Here is a 22,299-nt window from a genome sequence, read left to right as displayed (position 1 = left end):
GAACTTGTGTAATGATAATTTCTCTGGTAAAAAAAGCCTTATAAAAAGGGTTATTCTCCTTGCACCATATCAATTTAGATCTGCATCCAACTCACTGACACGAAATGTCCGTTGTTTTTAATGATTTAAAATTTTTGTCTCTCGGATATTTATAATTTTTGTCTCCCGGATATTTAAATTCATAAGTCAAATTAGACTTCCACTAATATGACTTTGGATTTCACGATTTGAAAGTTTACCTGGATTTGAATATTAAGATCGGTAAACAAATATAAATATATCAATTATTCTGGATATGTCATAACTTAGGATATAATCATGGATTTTGAAATCTATGGAGGATAAAAAGGCAATTGAAGCAGTACCATTATGAAATAAGTTATAGGCAATTGAAGCAGTACCATTATGAAATACGTTATGCCTGTCGCTTCTGCTTTTCCACTCAAATCACGGCTTTCTCTCTTTGCTTTTTTTCAATTGAAGGATGAAACACAACAGTAAAATTATATTTTATTTTAAATTATATTTTATATTTTATTTTCTTATGGTGACTATTCAGTCAAGTTACTCAAGAAGTAAACACTTTCACAAAAATTCGTAATAAATATTAGATAGATATCTTTAATAAATATTCATGGAAAAATGTATCATGGTATCTAGCTCGTAGATATCTGCTACTCGTTAGTTAGTGTTAGTAAATTTTTCTATTTGCATATTTTAAAAAATCAAGTTTTTAAAATAAAATTATTGATGAAGAATTTTAATCATTAAAATTTGATTTTATATGTTTATATATTTTTTATTTAGACTCATAAAACTGAAGTTGCTTGTTTAGAAAATTGATTTTTAAAACTTAGTGGAAGAATCTATTTAAATTTATTTTTTAGAAAGATCGAATTTAGTTTGCACTAATATTTTATTATGCAATTTTATTTGAAATATACAATTTTTTTAATTATTTTTAAAAAATTTATTTAAAATAAAAAAAATTATGTGTAGCAGGATAGGTAATAGTGCATATTTTTTTAAATGGGTCAAAAAAATTACTCGTACCCATCCCGCTCCATTTTTATATCTATTTGATATTTTTTGTCACTTTTTGTATGACCATATTTTACACAAGTTAATAAAAACATTAGTTAACTGTGTTATATTTGTCTTTTTTATTTCTTTTAATAGAATAAGTTTAAAATATGACTAAAATTATTAAATAATACTATTATTATTATTGAATTTTATTTCATTATTTTACATCTTAAATGTGTATTTTTGAAATATTAAATAACAGTTTATTTAAATTATTCTAAAAAATATTTTAAAATGATCAATTTTAGTAAAAACAAGATTCAAAAACATGTGACTAGATATATGATAAAATTATAATATAATAACCTCATTTTACTAATCCAATTTTATCGGATTAGATTAAGTTTAAATTATTTTTTTTAAATAATCTTATTCTTAATCAGTATGAAGTCTCGAATGTGTTCGGGCTACCACCAAATCTGTATGATTATGGAAGAACATAAAAAAAAAATTCAAAACCATATATGATCATTGCAAATTCCTAGTTAAACCTTTCGGCCGAATTAATACCTTGGTCCACATTTCAATTTGTTATGAATGATTTAATCATATCCTATTTGCACCCGTTTGTATTTGTTTTTATAATATACTAGTTTATAATTTAGATTTTAAGTGTCATGTTTACCATTTAAATTTGGTTTTAAGACTCTTATCTTCTAACAAGTTTTTTCGCTAAATTTTCTAGGTGTAGTTTTGTTGTATACAATTAATTTGTGGTTGATTCTCCTGCACCATATTATATTATTTATGTTCTCCACCCAACACACTCACGTAAAATGTCCATTTTGTTAAAGTTCTGGATATACAAATTTGGAACTAATATGTCACTATCGAATTTCATCATCCATAAGCTTATTTAGGCAGTATAAATGACCTTTCGGATGTCAAAATTCGTAAACAAACATAAATCAATTTTGGATCTCAATTTTCAACACCATTTATAACACACCATTCCGGATATGAAAATTCAGAACTCATTATTCACTTCTGGATATGACCATCCGGAAGCTTAAATGAAATATGAAAATGATCTTCCAGGTTTCATAATCAAAATCCAGAGTGTATAAAATTAATTTTTGGATATTGAAATCCGTTAACAGCAGACGAGGTTTTAAAAAAAAATTTGGTTTTAAAATTTTTGTTGGATATGATTCAAAATTGATTGTCTTAATTTGTTAGGCCACATTATTTCTGCAATTGGGGTTCTCTTGATGATTATAAAGTTCAAGCTATTTACAATAGTCAAACCATGTACTCCCGTGACTTTGTCAAAGGTGTTACTTAAGAGAATTAATAGGATAAATATGAAACATTTTAAAACATTAAAGGTAGAAAGTAGAATTTTTTTAAAACCACACTCCATTTTTCTTATACATGTTTGGGAACTTGAATTATAAAACACCTACGTTATTCAATTAAGAACATGACAACGATCCTCAGGAATATTTTAATAAAATGTAGGAAATGCGTCAACATTTTTTTAAATTCAAACGTCACTGTTTAATATGACTAAAATAAACTTTAGTTGATCAATGTAAAATAGTGGCAATATTAAAAATCCTTAGCCAAAATGGTATTAGAGTTTGAAAGATGTTGATACATCATCATTCAAATAAAACAAAGAGAAAAGAAAAGAAACTAAACCATGAACATTTTACACATCTATATCAAATAATAGGTATGTTTAAAAAAAATATTAATTTAATGGTTTAAAAAATTAAAAATAAGTTAATTATGAATTGTTGATATGGGTGTAATGATAAAAAATTAAGTAAATAAGTGTATCAGTTTAATAGAAAAGATAGGTATATAAATTGTAATTTTAAAAATGAAATTAAAAAAATATAATAATTAGAATGAAAGTTGTTGCGAATGAAAAATTAGTTAAATATAATGTTACGAAGTGGACTTTAAGCCTAACTCAACCCCATAAAACCGGCTCATAAGGTTGAGGTTTGCACCCACTTATATACAATGAAAGACTCTAATTTCTAGTCGATGTGGGATCTCCAACACACCCCCCTCACGCCGAGACTGCCAACTCGAGCGTGGGACTATATATTATGGATGGTCCGATAGCGGCCCGATAGCAGGTGGCACGATAAGCCCAACAAATACTCGCTAGGATAGGCTCGAAAACATGCTCTGATACCATGTTACGAAGTGGACTTTAAGCCTAACTCAAGCCCATAAAACCGGCTCATAAGGTTGAGGTTTGCACCCACTTATATACAATGAAAGGCTCTAATCTCTAGTCGATGTGGGATCTCCAACATATAATAAAGTATAATAAGATATATTATGTAATAATATTTAGTTATAAATTTATATAAAAAAAAACATAAAAAGAAACAAAATATATGGTGAGGACTAAATAAAATGTAATTTATATATTAGTTAAATGTGGATGAAAGATAATATATAAAATTGAGATAAGATAAATATGATAGCAATGAAAATACTACTAATTTAGAAAAGATTTGATGGTGTTGCCTTCAAGCACCTCAATTTAATTTATAGGAGAGAGGGTTGAACATTTTGTAACCAAAATTTGAAAATTCAAAATAAAACTCTCCAATGAGAAGGTGTCATGTGGAGTCATGCTTTCTATGTTGAGCTCACACTTTCCATGTTAAATCCTCTCCATTCCTAAGTTTTCATGTGGACGTCCATGTGCTCCATGCGGTAATTTTCGTCCTCTAATATACCCTAGACGTTTTAGGATTATATTAGACTCAAAGAAACCTAATTGCTACCTTAATTAGTCACTTTTAAGCCTAACTAGACCTATTTTACTATTGGCAAAAAGACAAGCACAAAAACCTATGCTACTTGGTCCAAATATTTTTTCCAACTATTTTATGCTACTAGGTTCAATACATGGGCCATGAAATCCTAAAAAACTTTATACAATTATTTAAGTTAAAGCTTGTCCCAAAAATAATGTTGACTAGTCAGCAAACACTTAGTCTTCTTGTGTTCTTATGACCAAAGCTCTAGTTTATGTTTTGATGACTTGGAGGTCTTCTTGGATATTTTTGTACATTCCTTCATCCTAGAGTTGTCCTTTTGATTGGGCCTACAAAAATAAACAAAAGCCCAATTAGACTCATGTGCAAATAAATCTATAAATAACCTCTAAGTCTTCATCCTCCTTATTATGTGGATGTGTGTGGTTGAGGGTTCTGCCATCATCCCCTCCTTCTTGAGAGGATCTGTCCTTAGATCTACAGGGTTGATCTCGAAAAACAGTCATATTCCTGCTTTGAAAACTATGCTCGTCCTCCAAGATCAAATGACTATTTGTTGGAGTCATCAAACAAATCAAATGAGTTAGTTTCAGCAGTTGTATAAAATCAGTCTTATTAAGTTGTCATTCCTTTTGTTTTTCTATTGTTTTTGGCAACTTTTCACAATATTTCATTAGAGAGGAGTACATAATTTTCTTTTCCAAGCTTTTCCTCCCTTGTTTTAGATTTTTATTACTAGACTTTTTAGACACTACCTTTTGTTCTAGAAGAGCTAGTGTTTTTCTAGTTTTATTTTCTGTTTTAATCTTATTTCATCATCTAACACCTGAGAAGGTTTTAAAGGATAAAAAGATATTTATTTTTTTTCATGTGTGAAGGTAATCTTGTTGGTACAATCATTATGTGTGGAGTTTTTAGCAAATTGCCATGGTCGTCTCAATAAAACATGACAAGTTTCCATAGGCCTATATCACATAAAATTTTATCATTATAGATGCTTACAGATAACTCAGCCTTCACTTGTTGGTTAACTGTTAATTCCCTTGTTAGCCACTGAAGCTTATAAAGTTGGAAATGGGGAATAATAGGAAGATTAACTTTTCAACCAGTCTAGTACTGCAACAATTATAGCACGACCCACCATCCACAATGAGAGAACAAATATTTTCTAAAATTTTACGTGTGTGAAATACATTCTCTCTTTGTGAATCGGATAGAGGACTAGACTAATTGTCAGGGTTACGCTGAATCATGAGCAATCCACCCTCACAAGGATAGGTTTTTTACTTATTTTATCCTCATTTTCTTTTTTAATTTCATTTGTACTTGGTCCTTTACCACTTGTGAAGGCGTTAAAGGATAAAGTACAAACTTTTTTTCCCTGTGGGTAAAAGTTATCTCGTTGGTAAAACCATCATGGGTACTTTTCTTGTCAAATTACCATGGTTTTCCCAATAATATATGGCAGGCTTCCATGGGTGCTACATCACGTAAAACATCATCTTTGTAATTCCCCACAGAAAGTTTGACTTTTACATGCTTATCTACAGTTAAGTCCCCATTTTCATTAAGCCATTGAAATTTATAAGGTTTTAGGTGAGGTATAACTTGTACATCAAGCTTTTCAACCAACCTAGTGCTACAAAAGTTGCAGCAAGATCCATTATCCACAATGAGAGAACAAGTGTTTTCTAAAATTTAACATCTTGTGTGAAAGATGTTCTCTCTTTGTGTTTCATGTTTCATGCTAGGTTGATTTGTTGAAGGTTCTTTTGATCATCAATAATTCCCTCTCACATGGATATGCTCCCTCACTTTTCTCTTTTTCCTCTTCCCTGCTAGACTTATCCTCTTGGCTACTATATTCATCCTTACCTCTTAAGATCATAGTTCTCCTATTTGGGCATTGGGATGCTACATGGCCTCTACATGCTACATGTTTCTAGTGCGGGTTTGTGGGGTAGACACATCCTTTCCTAGGCTTTTGGGAGTTTCTTTAGATTTATGTTTTGAGAAACTATCCTCCCTTTTCTTTTTATACTCTTTCTTGGGATAAGAGTTAGAGTAAGAACTCTCCTTGCGACTTAACCCTTTTCTCAAAATTTGTTGTTCAATTTTTATGCAAAGTTGGATAAAGTCATTCAAGTCCATATAACGCAAGAGTTTCACTTTATCTCTTATCTCAAGATTGAGTCCACTAAGGAACCTAGCTATGGTGGTGGGTTCTTCCTCCCTAATAGATGTTGAACCAAGTGGTGTTCAAGCTTTGAAGAATCCAAACCCTTTGAAGGATGTTGAAGCCTCTGTTGTGCTTGGTGTTGCTGTGTTGGTTTAGCTTAGTTCTGGGGTAGTTTATATGTTGTAATCCACCCTTTGATTAAATCTAAAGCATTAGCAATCTCAATCTTTGTGAAAGTAAAATGTTTTCAAACTAAGTTAAAACAACCGATTGTTTTGTCGAAACAACCGATTGTTTATACTTAGGTGTTTTGAGAAAAAGATTGAAAACTGATTTTAAAATGGTTGAATTGTTAAGAACCAAAACAACCAATTGATTCGAGGAAACAACCGATTGTTTGTTTTGGGACCATAACAGAAAAACTATTTTATCTTTGACAGAGCTTTAAATGTTTTAACTGCTTACGCTCCAGTCATTAAATGCTTTGACCAATCTTTTAATGCAATTTAAGAGTTTGTTAAGATTTGATAACAAACTACATCTTTGAATAAATTCAGAAAAACAGATTTGACAATTAATCTTTGACAAGTTTTTGCTAAGAGTTTTTGAGTTTTTAAAAGAACTGAGATTGTAAAGAGTTTGTGATTGATCAAAGTTGTGGATTAGGATTCTGCTTGTATTGATTTCAGATTATCTTCTGTAACAAGTATAATCCTTGTATTCTCTGTGAAACAAGTTTCGTTTCTGTGTTTGCTAAGATTGGCTGTGTGTTCTTGAGGGGATCAAGATCAACAATCTTGGTGTAGGTGTGTTGGCCACGGAGAGTGTGTTTCTTGAGGTGTTCAAGGTCATTCTCTTGGTTGTTGTGTAAGTGATCAAGGTGTGGTTGCTTAGTGGATTTCCTCAGGGTTTCTGAGAAGACTGGATGTAGCTCTGGGTTTGGAGTGAACCAGTATAAACAACTGTGTACAATCTCTCTATCTCTAACTCTTTAAATTCAGTTTTATTTGTTGTTTGCTGGTATAAACAACCGATTGTTTCTGTGAAACAATCGATTGTTTTTTTGGTACTACAACTTTTACTTGCTGTTTTGGCGAACTGGATTTCTGAATCAATTGTTTCCTGAGATAAATTCATTCTTGTTTTAAAAGTTTATGAAAATCCTCTTTAAACAATTCACCCCCCTCTAGTTTAAAGTCATCTATTCTAACAATAGAGGCTCTCATCATGTAAAGCTCCATCTTTTGCCTATACTCCTCTACACTCATGTTCTTTTGTTGGAGTCTTTGGAGCTTGTCCATTAACTCCCTATTGTAGTAAGAAGGAATATAGCGGCGTCTCAAGGCTCCCCTAAGGTCATTCCAATATTCTATGAGAGGGTCTTTGTGGAGGCGCATATCTCTCTCTAGGGTTGTCCACTAATACATAGCATTTCCTTGAAAGCTTAAAGTGGCTAAGGGTACCTTCCTCTCCTCACTAACATGATGGCAAGCAAAAAGTTGTTCTACTTTCATTTCCCAATATAGGTAAGTTTCAACATTTTCCTTTCCATAAAAATGAGGTAAGTCTACCATAGTCTCCTTTTGGCTTTCTCTTCTAGTTCTTCTAGGTGGAGGTTGATAATATTTATTAACTCTAAGGATGTGTTGGATTAAGAAGGAGATTTGTGGGGATTTGAGGGAGTGAATGTGCAAGGATTTGAAAAGATGTGAGGATATATGAGGTTGTTTGGATTGAGGGATGTTAGAGTGAATTTGTGAGGATGATTTATTGAAATTTGTGAGTGATGTGATGGTTGAAAGGGAATTATAATTTTTTTTAAAGGTGTAAAATGTAAATTTACAAATTTACCCTTGTGTTTTAAAATATTTGAATAATGAAATATGAGGTATTTTTTTTAAATTTCAGTTTCAACTAAAAAATAAAATGATAATATTCATAATTGTAATAATTTTTAGATGGAAAATAATGAATATATGTAAAAATTGAAAATTATTACATAGAAATAAATTATTGAAATATTCATAATTTTAAAAAATAAAATATAAAATAATTTTGCATCAAATTTAAATAATAGTAATAATTTTATAATAATGTTTGAAAATAATAATAATTATTCTATACATTTTTTTATTATATATAATGTTTTCTTATTATAATTTTATTTTATTATTATTAGTGTTTAATAATTTTATTTATATTCTTTTAATATTTTTGAAAATTATTTTATTTTATTATATAATGGAATATATTGTGTATATAATAAGAATGGATTCTGCTTCTACATATAGTGCATGAAAATTGATTTCACCACAATTGGAGAATCGATTTTGCCTTGAGAATTGATTATCCATTTCTTATAACAACTATGAGAGTCATCTCTTTTTTTTTTTCTCTCTCTCTCTCTCTCTTATAATAATTACGAAAATCAATTTTGTTCAACAACAAAGCAAAACAAATTTATTTCACTCACCTGTAGTGCTTTTCCTATGCTTTCTTCTTCCTCTTTCTCAACCTCACAACCTTCAACAAATTTAAGAACCTCTCACATGCACACACACTTAAAGAAATAAGGGTGTTACAGTAACTTTGAAGGGTATACATGTATGCACCTTCTCATCCGCGCTCATCCTTGCATATATGAGGGAAGAAAAAAAATAAAGACTCACTCCCTCATCCGTCTGCACATTTTCCTTTACATCAGTTGATCCAAACATTCAAGTCATCCGCTCGCACGTTCGCTTCAAAAGTCGATCAACGAATCCAAACAATGCATAAGACCCCCCTCAGCATGTGAGTCACTCGACCTAGAACTAGATGCATGTGGAGATTTTTTTAATTTTATTAGGTATTCATCTTTCTCTCTTACAATTTTCAAATCTTCTTCCAATATTGCAAGATGGGCATCTCTTTCTTTTTTTTATCTTCCAAAATTTGAGTCTCATGTTGCAATTGTCTAAGTGATAGTGATTGAAAATCTCTAGCCAATTGTTTTAAAAGAGATTTTGTGGATTTTCACTTGCCTGTCTCAATTTGTGAAGCAATGGTTTAGCTCACAACCCAATCTCACAAGTCGCTCTACACTGGAAAAAATGAATGTATATCACAAATATTGATACACAACTATAAAAGTGTTTCGGTACACTTTGAATATTTGTTTGTATTCTTGTTGTTGTGTTTATCACCTTCAAGGTCTTTATACATTCTTCATAAATGTGACCATTAAAGCTTTGCATTCTTCACTCTTTCATATAGCCGTTAGACGCTCAATATAGAAACAATTGATTATGATTGATCTTTGTGTGTCTTGAACATGTAAGACATTTTAAATTCTTTCCTTATACTCCTCAAATATGAACCTTAAGGCTCTAATTCTCTTTACTAGAATATCTGCTTAAACATTTCACGTTGTTCTTCTCCTTGAATATGCTAGATGCTTGAAATAGAAACTTCTGCTTTGATGCAACTTGCGTGTTCTCAGATCAATATAAGCTTTTCAAAATGTTTCTTTAACTGAATGTATTTGAACTTTGAAGCCAGAATCAATTCTGCACTTGAATGTTTCCTTTACTTTATTGTTCATCATCTTCTATGTATTAGACGCTCAATAGATAAATATTGCCTTTGATGAAATATTCATGTCTTTAACCACTTTTTGTTCCTCAAATAGTTTCTTTATCTGAAGAAAATTTGACTTGAGGATTGAATGTTTCTTGACTTTAATATCTTCTCTAGCATTATTCATTTCCTTCTTCATATCATACGCTCATAAAGGAAAGTTCAAATTTGTGTTCAATACGTTGTATCACTTGTTTATGTTTTGAATAATCATTCTCTTTGTATATTTTCGTTCGTATCTCCTTGATAATACTTCACTCTTAATCTACACAAATCTCACTTATCAACTTCATCTCTTTCCTATTGGGCACTCAATAAGGAAACTTTGAAATATAGTGTTGTGATGCCCAATTTGCACGACCAAACACTTGTCTTCCTAAACCACTACATCTACTTAAAATTCCATTTGGTCCTTCTACTCATATCTCCATTCCATTCTACATCCAAAAATCCAATGCAAACTAGAAGGATGAGCTACATCATTTAGTATTATAGTCGAGGTTCACAAGTTAAATTCTCCTACTTCTACCTTGTATTTTATTTAAATCCGTGTTGTTTTCTTGCAATTTGAGTTGTCTTGAACTATATTTGATCTTGTTTCATAGTTTATTTTGTTTTTAATTGAGGTTTAATCAATTCAAATTTTAAATTCTACCTTGAACTTTCCATATCATGAGTTTAGGATTTCAACTATGTATTTCGTGTGTGATTTTGTGTTTTTGAGTTTTATTTCAAATTTTAATTGGTGCATTCAATTTAATTTTGAGTCATTCTGATTTTGAAATTAATTACAAGTTGTCTCAAGTCATGTGAATCCAAATTGTCTTCAATTCCGTGTAGTACATTTCTTCACATTTTATTTCCTTGCTTTATCTGAGTCTCTTAACATACATTTATGTGCTCTAAAATTTGTGTGCATTTGAGTGTTTTTAAATTCTGAATTTGAGTTCTATACTTGTAAATATATCTATAAAAAGTTCTTAGATTTAGATTTTATATTATGTCTTGAGTCATCTTTCATAATTTTGTTGAAATTCCTTAGGATTCTCACTAATCATTTTTCATATTTTGTAATTTGGCTGAAAACAAATTTATTACATGATGAATCTGAAGAATGTTGATAAGCGGTTATGGATCTGAAACAAGTAAGGTGTGAGGAACAATCTTTAGAAAAGGCACATCTAAATTCAAAAAGAAAAAAAAATAACATAAATATGAAAAGCCAGATATTGAAACATCTCAGTGCAATTTCATTATGCCCAGCACATTGAACCTGAAATGTTTCATTGATCATTTTTTTCCGTTACCGTATTGACCTGAAATCAATGGAAAATGATCTTAAATTTTGAGGATTAAAATTTTAAAACCAGATTATTTTTTGATTAAAAAAATATAAATCTGGCAAGTCACATTGCACAATTTCTTAGTTGATTGGTTTTGTTAATCTACTCTAGATCCTCTCTTAGGTTTCAGAATTTTATGTGATTCCTTTTGTTGTGTGCTTTAATTCTAGCTTGTCAATTCCTTCTAAAATCTGTGTTTGTCAAATCTATAATCCATTTGAGAAGTCCAAATTGCAAATTGAGCTTTTGTTAAATTTTAATTTCTTAACCTCTTCTTGAGTGGATGACATCTTTGGTTATTAAGAGTGGTGATTGATTAAGTCATCAACTTGACAAGGTGAAAAATAGATAACAAATGTTGAATTCCCTAAGGAGAGCAAGCAAGTGGACGATTTGGAGAGGAGAGACAAACACTAGGAAGATTAGCATTAGGATATTATAATTGTAAAATTTTGTGATGTATTTTTTTGAGTTGTAATTGTACTAAACCTTTAATTAGTGGATTAATAATTCGATTAGACGGTGAATGTGTCTCAAAATTCCAAAGGTGCCATTGAGTCTCACCTAAGAGTTGTGTAGTTTAAATTTTTTGCAAGCTTAATTTCTAGTGTTTTTTAAGTTTCTTTTATTTTTTAGGAAGCATCTTACTTGTGTTTAAAGCAATTTTTATTTAGAAAGAAATTTGTGAAGTGCACTTGAAAAGGGTATGACTAGGAAAGACTTGGTATTTAAATAATCCATAGTGATCCACTTCCCTTTCCTGTGAACTTACCTTCTGTGTTGAACTAAACTTCTTTCTTAGAAAAATTCTTGTAAAACAACTTCTTAAAGATGTTTAAGCATATTTCGTTAAGTAAAAGGCAAAATGAAGTTTTGAAAGAATGAGATGTCATTCTTGCCGGAGAAATTTAGAATCTTTCATCTTAGAGAAGAAATAAAAGAGCTTATAAAAATAGGAAGAAAATTTATCAAGAGAAAAAGAATTTATAAGAAAAGAGATAGAGTTTAGAGAAAAAGTACAATCTCTTAGAAAGAAAGAAAAAGTTCAATCTAAAAAAGATTAACATGAGGTAATTCAAACTATAGAGAAATAAATAATACAACCTCCTAAGAACCTAGAAAAAGAAAGAAGAGAGAGAAAAGAAAAAGAGAGAAAAGAAATTTTGAACTCCTCTTCTTAAAATAAATCTTGTGTTGGTTTGCCAAGAGAAAATAAACAATTTCTGGAAAATGGCAACCTCATAGGATATAATAAATAAATAAAAATAAAGCTTATTATGAAAACATGTACTTCTATTATAAGTATGTCTTTTAGAAGTCAAAAGTTTCTTAATTATTCCTTGAAGATCTTTGTTCTTCTTGAAAAAAATTGTAAATATACCAGTTGATCTGTTTGGTGTTTGATTTAGATGGGCCTTTGATCCTGGAGGATAAACATAAGTCCCAAGCAATAATAACACTGTTGTCTGGAATCAACCCTGTAGATATGAAGATAGATCCTCTTAAACGAGAAGAGATGATGAAAACCGTCCAGCCACAAACAACCACATAATAGGGAGGATGAAGACCTATAGTTTGTTTATGAACTTACTTGAAAATATGATCCTAATTGGGCTTTTGTTTATCTTTGTAGGCCCAATCAAGAGGATAACTATAAGATGAAGAAATGTACAAAGCATATCCAAGAAGACCTCCAAGTCATTAAAACATTAACTAGAGTTTGGGTCAGAAGAACACAAGAAGACTGAGTTTCAGCTAACTTCATAAGAGACTAGACAACATTATTGTTGGGCCACCAAAGTTTAGCTTAGATAATTGTATAAAGTAGTTTAGGATTTCATAGGTCATGTATTGGGCTTAGTAACAAAAAATAATTGGGCTAAGAAGTGTAGGTTTTGAACCTACATTTGGACCAAGAGTAGAACATGGTTAGAATAGGTAGCATGAGCCATCTAAGGTTACATTTGGGCTTCCTTAAGCCTAATATAAATCATAGACGTTCTAAGGTAGCTACACACATAGGAAGGAACAAATTACCATGTGCTTTACATGGAGAACGCATGAAGAGTGTGACTTATTACATGGAACACTCTCATTGGCTCCTTTATATCTAAGGTTTATTTTGAATTTGACTCTCTTTTGGCTGACCCTAGCACAATAAATAAATGTGCTAGCCTCTTCATAGGATAGACACCTTAATCTCATTTTTGCACCTTTTAAAGTGAGTTGGCCTAACCTCTCAGTCTTCCTAAATCAATACATTTACTTCAAATTCCATTGGGTGTCATATCTCCATTCCATTCTAAATCCAATGCATGCTAGAATGAAGAACTACATCAAAAATCCCCAAAGTAACATTTATGTTATTAAGGAAATAACACCACTTAGATATCAACATTTCTTGATCTCCAGGCCTATTAAGAGAAAATAAGATAATGTTTAAGAGAGAGATATGTTTATTGATTATGCTTTTATTTCTCTCTATATATCTAGTTAACTATGAGGGTCAAAAAATCTTTGCATGTACGTTATTCTCATTTTAGCATAAACAAGGATCAATCTCAAAATTTACTGAAAGAGTGGTCCAAGAATCAAGTCTCGACTCCAAGCATAGAGAAGAAGGAGATAAATTATTCACCATGCACCATAGTATCGAAACAAGTATAATGTGTTTGGGTCGCTTAACTCTTGTAGTCAAGGGTAGTGGCTTCAACAACTTAAGTGTGGAGCTGTGAGAGCCTGAAGTCCAAGCACAAGCAGCAGGGAGAGAATGGAGAAGCATAAGTGAAGGGTGAAGCAAATGGAAGAGAGAAAAATGACATTGTTTGTCAAAAAGACTGTGTTGAAGGGTGAAGTAAAGATGTGATGAATTCAAAGGCTTTAACATTGTGCAACGATTCTTTAGTCAAATACACTATTGTTGTTAGACAAATATTTTTAATGTTTTAGCAGATATGTATGAGAAATGGATAAAATGAGTAGTGAAAGGACAAAAAAGACAATGAAGTAAAATATGAATGAAAACTGGGCCTCATGTGATTTTGGATATTTAGAAATATTGCAGAAGGAGTATCCAAAATCCGTCCTCTCCCGCCATGGCCACCAACACTCATTTCATCCTTTCACTCCCACCACGTTACGCCTTTTCTATTTCCTCTTCTTCTTTCCCGTTTCTTCCAACAAACACCACACTCTCTTTCTCTCTCCTTCGCCTTCGATCCCTTCCTCTTTCCCTCAATTTCCGTGCCTCCTTCTCCTTCAAGTCCCCTACCTCAACCATTCGCGCATTCTCCGACGCCGAGGAGGACGACGAAGAAGAAGATGACGATGAAGAAGAAGACGAAGATGAAGACGATGACGTTGCTGCCGACGAATACGACGACGTATCCGCTGATGCTCCCGACGACGATGCCGGTGTGTTCGCTCGCCACGACGGATTCAAGTGGCAGAGAGTCGAGAAGCTCTGCAACGAAGTCAGGGAGTTCGGCGCGGATATCATCGACGTCGACGAGCTGGTCTCCGTCTACGACTTTCGCATCGACAAGTTTCAGGTTCGTTAAACGTGTGTTCCTCTTCGTTACGAGAAATTTCCTCGGATTGAAACGTGTGTGGATGAGGTTTTTTTGGTTTGCTTGAGTTTCAGCGGCAGGCGATACTGGCGTTTCTGAGAGGCTCGTCGGTGGTGGTTTCCGCTCCGACGAGCAGCGGCAAGACGCTGATTGCGGAAGCCGCGGCGGTGGCCACGGTGGCTCGGGGACGGCGAATATTCTACACGACGCCGCTCAAGGCGTTGTCCAATCAAAAGTTTCGCGAATTTCGGTGTGCAATGATTAAAATCTGCATTTGATGTGTTTTGCTTTGGTCAGTGTGTAAATGTGAGGAAGAGTTACTGCTATACTATTTATTTGGAAGCTGAGTTGTTGCTGGTTTTTGTTGCGGATTTTCAGTGAGACTTTTGGTGACAGTAATGTTGGCCTTCTTACGGGTGATTCTGCCGTGAACAAGGATGCTCAGGTTTTGATTATGACCACGGAGATATTGCGCAACATGTTGTATCAGAGGTACATTGCATTCAAATATGGGGAAATTAGCTATTTGATACTTGAGTCTTTGCTATTGTGCTGTAGAAGTGGTTGGGGATTGTGGTTTTGTAATGTGTAGTTTCCAATTTCATTAATAGCTCTATATCGATGAGGCTGGTGCGAGATACTTAGGAAGTTGAGAAGGTCGTGTTGCACAAGAAGTTAGAAGTAGTTGCTGCATTGTTGTTTTGAGCTAGGAGAAGTTTAGTATACATATCCAGTGATTTTTATCTTCGGTGAGCTTTCTTTTAAGCTATCTTATTACATTTCCAAGTGACACCCCTAGAATACTTTAGTCAGGGATGTGATTGGTGAGTAAATTCTGGAATTTAGTATTCCTAGAAATACTTTTAAAAAAAGTAGAAGTGGGAATGGAATTTAATAGGTAGCATAGAAATGAAATTTACTATATATACCCATGAAATTGCAATGTACCCAGCCCTCCACATTTAAATATAAAGTAAAACAAGATAGTACTACTTTCATTGGAATCAACAATACCCAAGAGTGCTTTTTTAAAGCTTATGAAAAACTTGGGAATGTAACATTTCAAAGTTCACATTCGTATTGAAACAAACAGACTCTAACCTTGTGTTTAACAATTTGATTATGACAATGTCATCGTCACTGTTATTTGTTCCCAGATGAAGTTTTATTATTATTATTATCTGTTCTGGCTCAAAGACTTTTCTGGATTATATTAAGTTTGAAGAGTTTATCTTTCTCCTTGAACTTTGAACCGGTCCAAATAAAATTCGATCCCTTTTTCTTCTAATGTCCTTCCTTTTTATTAGGCCTTGAATAAAAACTGAAAAGTCCCTATAACAGCAAAACAGATTGATTATCTTCTAAGGGTCAATTGTAGGTTTTTTACTAGAATTGTGATTTGAGAGGGTTGTTATTCCATGAATATAGCTGAGATCAAATGAATCACTTCCTGTGATCCCCCTTTCTGGGTATAGGCAAGGTTTTAGGATGATTGCTGCATTTTATTTGGTGGTTTCTTTATCGCCTCAATCCTGTCACGTGATGTTACCTTCAGTCATTATTTGACGTAGGACGTTCCAAATCCGAGATTCATACCCCGTATGGATTTTTTTCCGTATACCCACATAGTTATGAGCCTTCCCAAATTCCGGATAGGCCCAGGATGGCACATTATCAAATTGATTCTTTGATCCTATCTCCTCTACTTTCGGTGTTGATAATTTGTCATTTGTATCAACATTTGCGAACATGAGTAATTATTGACTGCTGCTTTTCTTGCAGTGTTGGTAATGTTTCTTCTGGACATGGACTTGTAAATGTTGATGTGATTGTTTTGGATGAAGTTCATTACCTTAGTGACATATCTCGCGGTACAGTCTGGGAGGAGATTGTAAGCATGAGTTATTCTCTTTTGCATGTTACATAAGTTGCTCAAGTTTTCTTATTTATTCATGCATGTTTGGACTAAATCTGCAGGTTATTTATTGCCCAAAAGTAGTTCAACTAATTTGCCTGTCAGCAACTGTTGCAAATCCTGATGAGTTGGCTGGCTGGATTGGTCAGGTATTCAGATTGTGCTGGTGATGTAAGATAAGAAACGGATCACTAGAGAACCAGTTACCCTGCATAATATATAAATGAAGGACAACGAAATGAAACTTACAATTTAGCTAAAAATATTCATGTCCTACAATCAAGGATAATGACATGTTAATTTTGTTGAAGCATCTAGATTATGGATGGTATTGTATTATTTTTATGTATTTGTACTGTATTTAATAAAATGCCAAGCTTCAAATTGGGACTGAAAACCTGCTTAAATTTGACAAGTGTCAAGCATGTAACATCAGTTTCAGCATAAAGCTTATGTCACCATCGAAGATTTTTTTCTGTTCTTAGGCATGAAAGATTTTTCACAATTTAATTGGAAACATCTGTAAATTTTAATTGTAGATAATTCATTTAAATATTTCCCTGGCCAAATATTGTTTTTAAGGAATTTATAGAGTTGATCATGTTGATGGACTTTTGGACAGTTCGGGATATGTAACATAGATTCAATGCTTGAAATTGCTAATATTCTATCCATTTTTCAAGTACAGGATCCTGAACTCTGCAATTAATGTGATGCTTTGTTATTGAACTTTATTTATTAAATTTGTTTTCATGCTATATTTGGGGAGAAAGGACTAGTTAAATAAATTACGTCATTTTATGTAAAATTAGCTCCCTTTAGAGTGACTTCTATAATTATGGTTTCATGTTGTGTGATGTAAGTTTATCACAGGTATTGTGTTCAGTACAGTTTCATCTTCCCTGACTGATGGAACTGTATCTAGTGAAAGAATTCAAACAGCAAATTAAATATAGTTTTCTTTAATTTTATTTGGTTATCTACCTAGGCTGTAACCTCTGCAAAATGTTTTGGCTTTCAGATTCATGGTGAAACTGAATTGGTAACATCGTCAAAACGCCCAGTTCCATTGACTTGGCATTTCTCTATGAAGAATTCCTTATTACCACTTCTTGACGAGAAAGGAACACATATGAACAGGTGCTATCTAGGATCCTCATTGCATTTATTCAGTTTAGTTGTTATGTGTTACATATATATTCTATATCTGTAAAAGCCTTTTTTATCGGTAAACTTTCCTATTTGTTTTCATTTTACAACATTAGAATTTCATGGTAATTGGAATTGCTAATGGCCTAAGAGTCAAACTTGTTTGAAGTTGGTCTCTGGCAGTTATACTTTCTGTCTTTTGGGTATGTGTAAGTGTTCATATTGGACCTACTATTGGTTAGTTCTAAAACCCAATTTAAGCAGCAAAAAGAATCAATTTTTGTTATTTATGAGCCCCAGGTGCATGTTTGGTTTTGGCGTTTGAAAACCCAGATCTAGTTTTGGATGTGACAAATTAAAGTTACTCAAATTAGATTCCTTCGGATATGGGTAGAGGATTCACGTTTGACTTGATCTGATGTGAAACCAAACAAGCACTAAGTTTGATGACGTCCTTGCCAAGTGAACTTTTTTTTTCTAATTCCACATAATACTCCCCCTAACATATGCATACGATGGAGGATGTCTGGTTATGGGATAGAACTAAATATTCGACACTGAAATTTAGATAATTGAATTGTGGATGCTGATCATATGATATGTTAAAGGCTGCTGTTCAAAGGTGATTATTCCAAGTATTTCCTGGCCCACAGTGACACTTATTGTCAATATGGGGCTGACGAGAATGGTAAGAGGCTTGGATTAGCATGAAATATGGATTTGGCTGCTCTGAAGTGCAGGAGTATAATGCATAGTGTGCTTCAATAACAATAGCTGACAAGGTTAACTGAATGAATTTTTGTCTATTAATAAGGCAAGGGCTGATATCCCTGAGATATTTTGCATAAAAGGCTACCATTGTATCCAATTTAGGTTAGTACTAGTGTTGTTAACTAGTGATTGATCAAGCAATGTTGTGGACTGTGGTAGTGATTGTTGCAGCATCAATGTTCGTATAGAATTGTTTAAGCAAACAATACATCAATGTCAGTGGTGGTGGCGGTCTGCAGCAATAGCTTTGGTGGCATAATTCGTACTATTGATTGTGATAGTTATTTATATATTTGATATGATCAATATGAGAACACTAACATAATGATAACTGCACAGTTCTACGGAATTGATTAATGGTTGTTTTATAGTGAATATACAAGTATCAAGTGTTCTTTCAAAAAGAAAATGTGAAGGATATAACTATTCTGATATAATATAGATAGCAACAAAAGTGAACTGCTATGAATTATTTATTTTTTAGCAACTGTAAACAACTAAATAATGGAGATTGTCATCTTGTTTTATTTACTGAATCGAATAAAAATGGAAACTTAGTTTCTTCTTTTATTTAAAGCAGGAAGCTGTCATTCAATTATTTACAACTTCAAGCTGCAGGGGCTAAAGCTTACAAGGATGATTGGTCTAGAAAAAGGAATTCCCGGAAACGGGGATCACGCTTTAGCTACGATAGTGATGATAGCATGTTTGAACAACGTTCTCTTTCAAAGAATGATATAAATGCCATTCGTCGATCACAAGTAAGGCCTCGGAATCAAATTCTCTTTACACTCCGTACTCTATGATTATATGGGACATCTGTTCCCCGTCTTTCATAACTTACTATCTTCATGTTGAAGTGGTAGCATGGGATTTTTACTCCTTTTTATGTATCCAATAATCATTCATTAATATTGAATGTACAATCTAGGTTGTGATATCCACTTGGGCTAACAGCACTCTTATTTTGTTGAATAAATAAGATTGATGTATTTTGTATTTATAATAATGGGCATACATTCTTATGGAGTATGTTCTTAATCTTTTTCAGGTTCCTCAAGTAATTGATACATTATGGCAACTTCAGTCCAGAGATATGCTGCCAGCTATTTGGTTTATTTTTAGCAGGAAGGGTTGTGATGCAGCTGTGCAATATCTAGAAAATTGCAAACTTTTAGATGAGTGTGAATCAAGTGAGGTTGAACTAGCCTTGAAGAAGTTCCGCAAGCTGTATCCTGATGCTGTCAGAGAATCATCTATAAGAGGACTTTTGCAAGGGGTTGCCGCACATCATGCTGGATGTCTACCTTTGTGGAAGGCATTCATAGAAGAGCTGTTTCAAAGAGGACTTGTTAAGGTTGTTTTTGCTACAGAAACCCTGGCTGCTGGAATCAATATGCCTGCCAGAACAGCTGTTATTTCATCCCTCAGCAAAAGGGGTGATAGTGGGCGTATACCATTAAGCTCAAACGAACTGCTTCAGATGGCTGGGCGTGCAGGACGCAGAGGCATTGATGAAAGTGGTCATGTAGTGCTCATCCAAACTACTAATGAAGGTGCTGAGGAGGGCTGCAAAGTTCTTTTTGCTGGACTAGAGCCTCTAGTGTCACAGTTTACTGCTTCATATGGAATGGTTTTGAATCTTCTTGCTGGTGTGAAAGCCATTCAGTGGTCAAATGAATCAGGTAACATGAAACCTTCCACGGGGAGAACTTTGGAAGAAGCTAGGAAATTAGTTGAGCAGAGTTTTGGGAATTATGTTAGTAGCAATGTAATGCTGGCTGCTAAAGAGGAACTTGATAAAATTGAGAAAGAAATTAAGTTGCTGATGTTAGAAACTACTGATGAAGCTGTAGATAGAAAAACCAGGAAGGCCTTAGCACCACGGCAATACAAGGAAATTGCAGAATTGCTGGAAGATTTAAGATCAGAAAAGCGTGTTCGGTCTAAATTGCGCAAACAGGTGGAAGCAAAGAGAATGTCTGCCCTGAAACCTTTGTTGGAGGAGCCCGAAAGTGGACATTTACCATTTTTGTGCTTGCAGTATAGAGATTCTGAAGGAGTTGAATATTCAATTCCTGCTGTGTTTTTGGGCAAGGTTGACTCCCTCGATGCTTCAAAACTCAAAACTATGATTACTTCTGTTGATTCTTTTGCATTGAATTTAGCAGAAGTAGAGCCAAGTGTTGCAGATTCTGCTGCACGGAATAAAGATCTTAAACCTTCATATCATGTGGCTCTTGGTTCAGATAACACTTGGTATCTATTTACAGAAAAGTGGGTTAAGACGGTATATGGGACAGGCTTTCCTAATGTTCCATTGGCTCAAGGGGATGCTCGACCTCGAGAAATTATGAGCACTCTCCTTGATAACGGTGATATGAATTGGGATAAGCTTTCTCACTCTGAGCATGGTGGTTTATGGTTCATGGAAGGATCTCTTGATACATGGTCTTGGAGCTTAAATGTTCCTGTTTTGAGTAGCTTGTCAGAAAATGACGAGCTACTACTAAAGTCTCAAGATTACAAAGATGCCATTGAATGTTACAAGGATCAGAGAAATAAAGTTGCACGGTTGAAGAAAAAAATATCTCGTAGTGAAGGCTATAAAGAATATTTTAAAATTCTAGACGCAGTCAAGTTTGTTGAGGAGAAAATCAAGCGCCTGAAGAATAGATCTAAACGTTTGATTAATAGGATCGAACAGATTGAACCCTCAGGTTGGAAGGAGTTTATGCAGATTAGCAATGTCATTCATGAAATCAGAGCCTTAGATATTAATACACATGTCATATTTCCACTTGGTGAAACCGCTGGTGCAATTCGAGGAGAAAATGAGCTATGGCTTGCGATGGTTCTTCGCAATAAAATTTTACTAGATCTAAAACCTCCACAACTCGCTGCAGTGTGCGCAAGTTTAGTGTCTGTGGGTATCAAAGTCCGACCCTGGAAAAATAACAGTTACATTTACGAGCCTTCCGCAACTGTAACCAAATTTATAACCTTATTAGATGAACAAAGAAATGCCTTATTGGCATTGCAGGATAAACATGGGGTGACAATCACTTGCTGTTTGGATAGCCAGTTTTGTGGCATGGTTGAGGCCTGGGCTTCTGGGTTGACTTGGAGAGAAATAATGATGGATTGTGCAATGGATGATGGCGATTTAGCTCGTCTCCTTCGCCGGACCATTGATATCTTAGTTCAGATTCCAAAGTTGCCAGATATTGATCCATTGTTGCAGCGCAATGCAAAGGCTGCTTCTGCTGTCATGGATCGGCCTCCGATAAGTGAACTTGTGGGGTAATCTCTCTCTCTAAAACCATTTATTTGTAGATTTTGTATAATTCATTTTTAACAATGCTTTTATGATGTTATTATCATCATTAATATTATTATTAACAAAAATTTATGGGAATGGAAATTGCTCCATTCCAATGTAAATCGAACCAAGCTGGTTTTCACTTGGGCTAATTCTTATTGGCATGATCATATCATTGTTGTTAAAAATACGTCAATTTACAATTTATATTAAATTAAAATTTGTATCCTTTAGGTAGATACGTAGTTTTTATTTGTATATCAATTACAATATTAAGTTATGATGTACTTGTATGGCGTAGGTGTCTTCTTCTGTAATAATGTAAAATATTTAATAAATTAAATCAAATTTATCAACTGTCGCAATAAGATTCATAATAATAATAAGTATTTTAAAATTATGAAATAGCAACAATAGTAAATTGATTGTAGAGAAAATATTAAATAAAAACTTAATTTATTAAATATTTGCTTGACTTCAATTAGTAGATATTTATAGTATCCTTCTCCAATTGCTATAGGTCTTAAGTTCCTCAACTCGGGAAGTGTCATGGTAAAAAATGTACAAATAATGTTTTTTGTTGTCAAAAACTTATTT

General features: G+C 33.3%; 1 protein-coding gene across 3 annotated transcripts; it reads left to right on the top strand.

Moving 5' to 3' along the window:
- Positions 1 to 13,668: 13,668 nt before the first annotated feature.
- Positions 13,669 to 21,854, top strand: EMB25 (DEAD/DEAH box helicase). 3 transcript variants are annotated; one of them, XM_068612076.2, is made up of 8 exons: positions 13,669 to 14,527; positions 14,620 to 14,795; positions 14,924 to 15,037; positions 16,328 to 16,436; positions 16,523 to 16,609; positions 17,482 to 17,600; positions 18,961 to 19,141; positions 19,432 to 21,854. In XM_068612076.2, exons 1-8 carry the CDS (start codon positions 14,072 to 14,074, stop codon positions 21,685 to 21,687), a joined length of 3,498 nt encoding a protein of 1,165 aa, XP_068468177.1. In that variant the 5' UTR covers positions 13,669 to 14,071; the 3' UTR covers positions 21,688 to 21,854. The 3 variants fall into 3 exon arrangements, with proteins under 3 accessions (XP_068468177.1, XP_090154408.1, XP_090154409.1); XM_090298282.1 differs by having other exon boundaries at positions 14,020 to 14,527; positions 14,620 to 14,837; XM_090298283.1 differs by lacking the exons at positions 13,669 to 14,527; positions 14,620 to 14,795; positions 14,924 to 15,037; positions 16,328 to 16,436; positions 16,523 to 16,609 and having other exon boundaries at positions 17,495 to 17,600; positions 18,999 to 19,141.
- Positions 21,855 to 22,299: the final 445 nt, after the last annotated feature.

The sequence above is a fragment of the Phaseolus vulgaris genome, chromosome 2, assembly GCF_051622355.1.
Source record: "Phaseolus vulgaris cultivar YP4 chromosome 2, ASM5162235v1, whole genome shotgun sequence".
Classification (NCBI taxonomy): Eukaryota; Viridiplantae; Streptophyta; class Magnoliopsida; order Fabales; family Fabaceae; genus Phaseolus; species Phaseolus vulgaris.
Note: the sequence above shows the minus strand (reverse complement) of the source record. Positions and strands in the feature narration are given on the sequence as shown.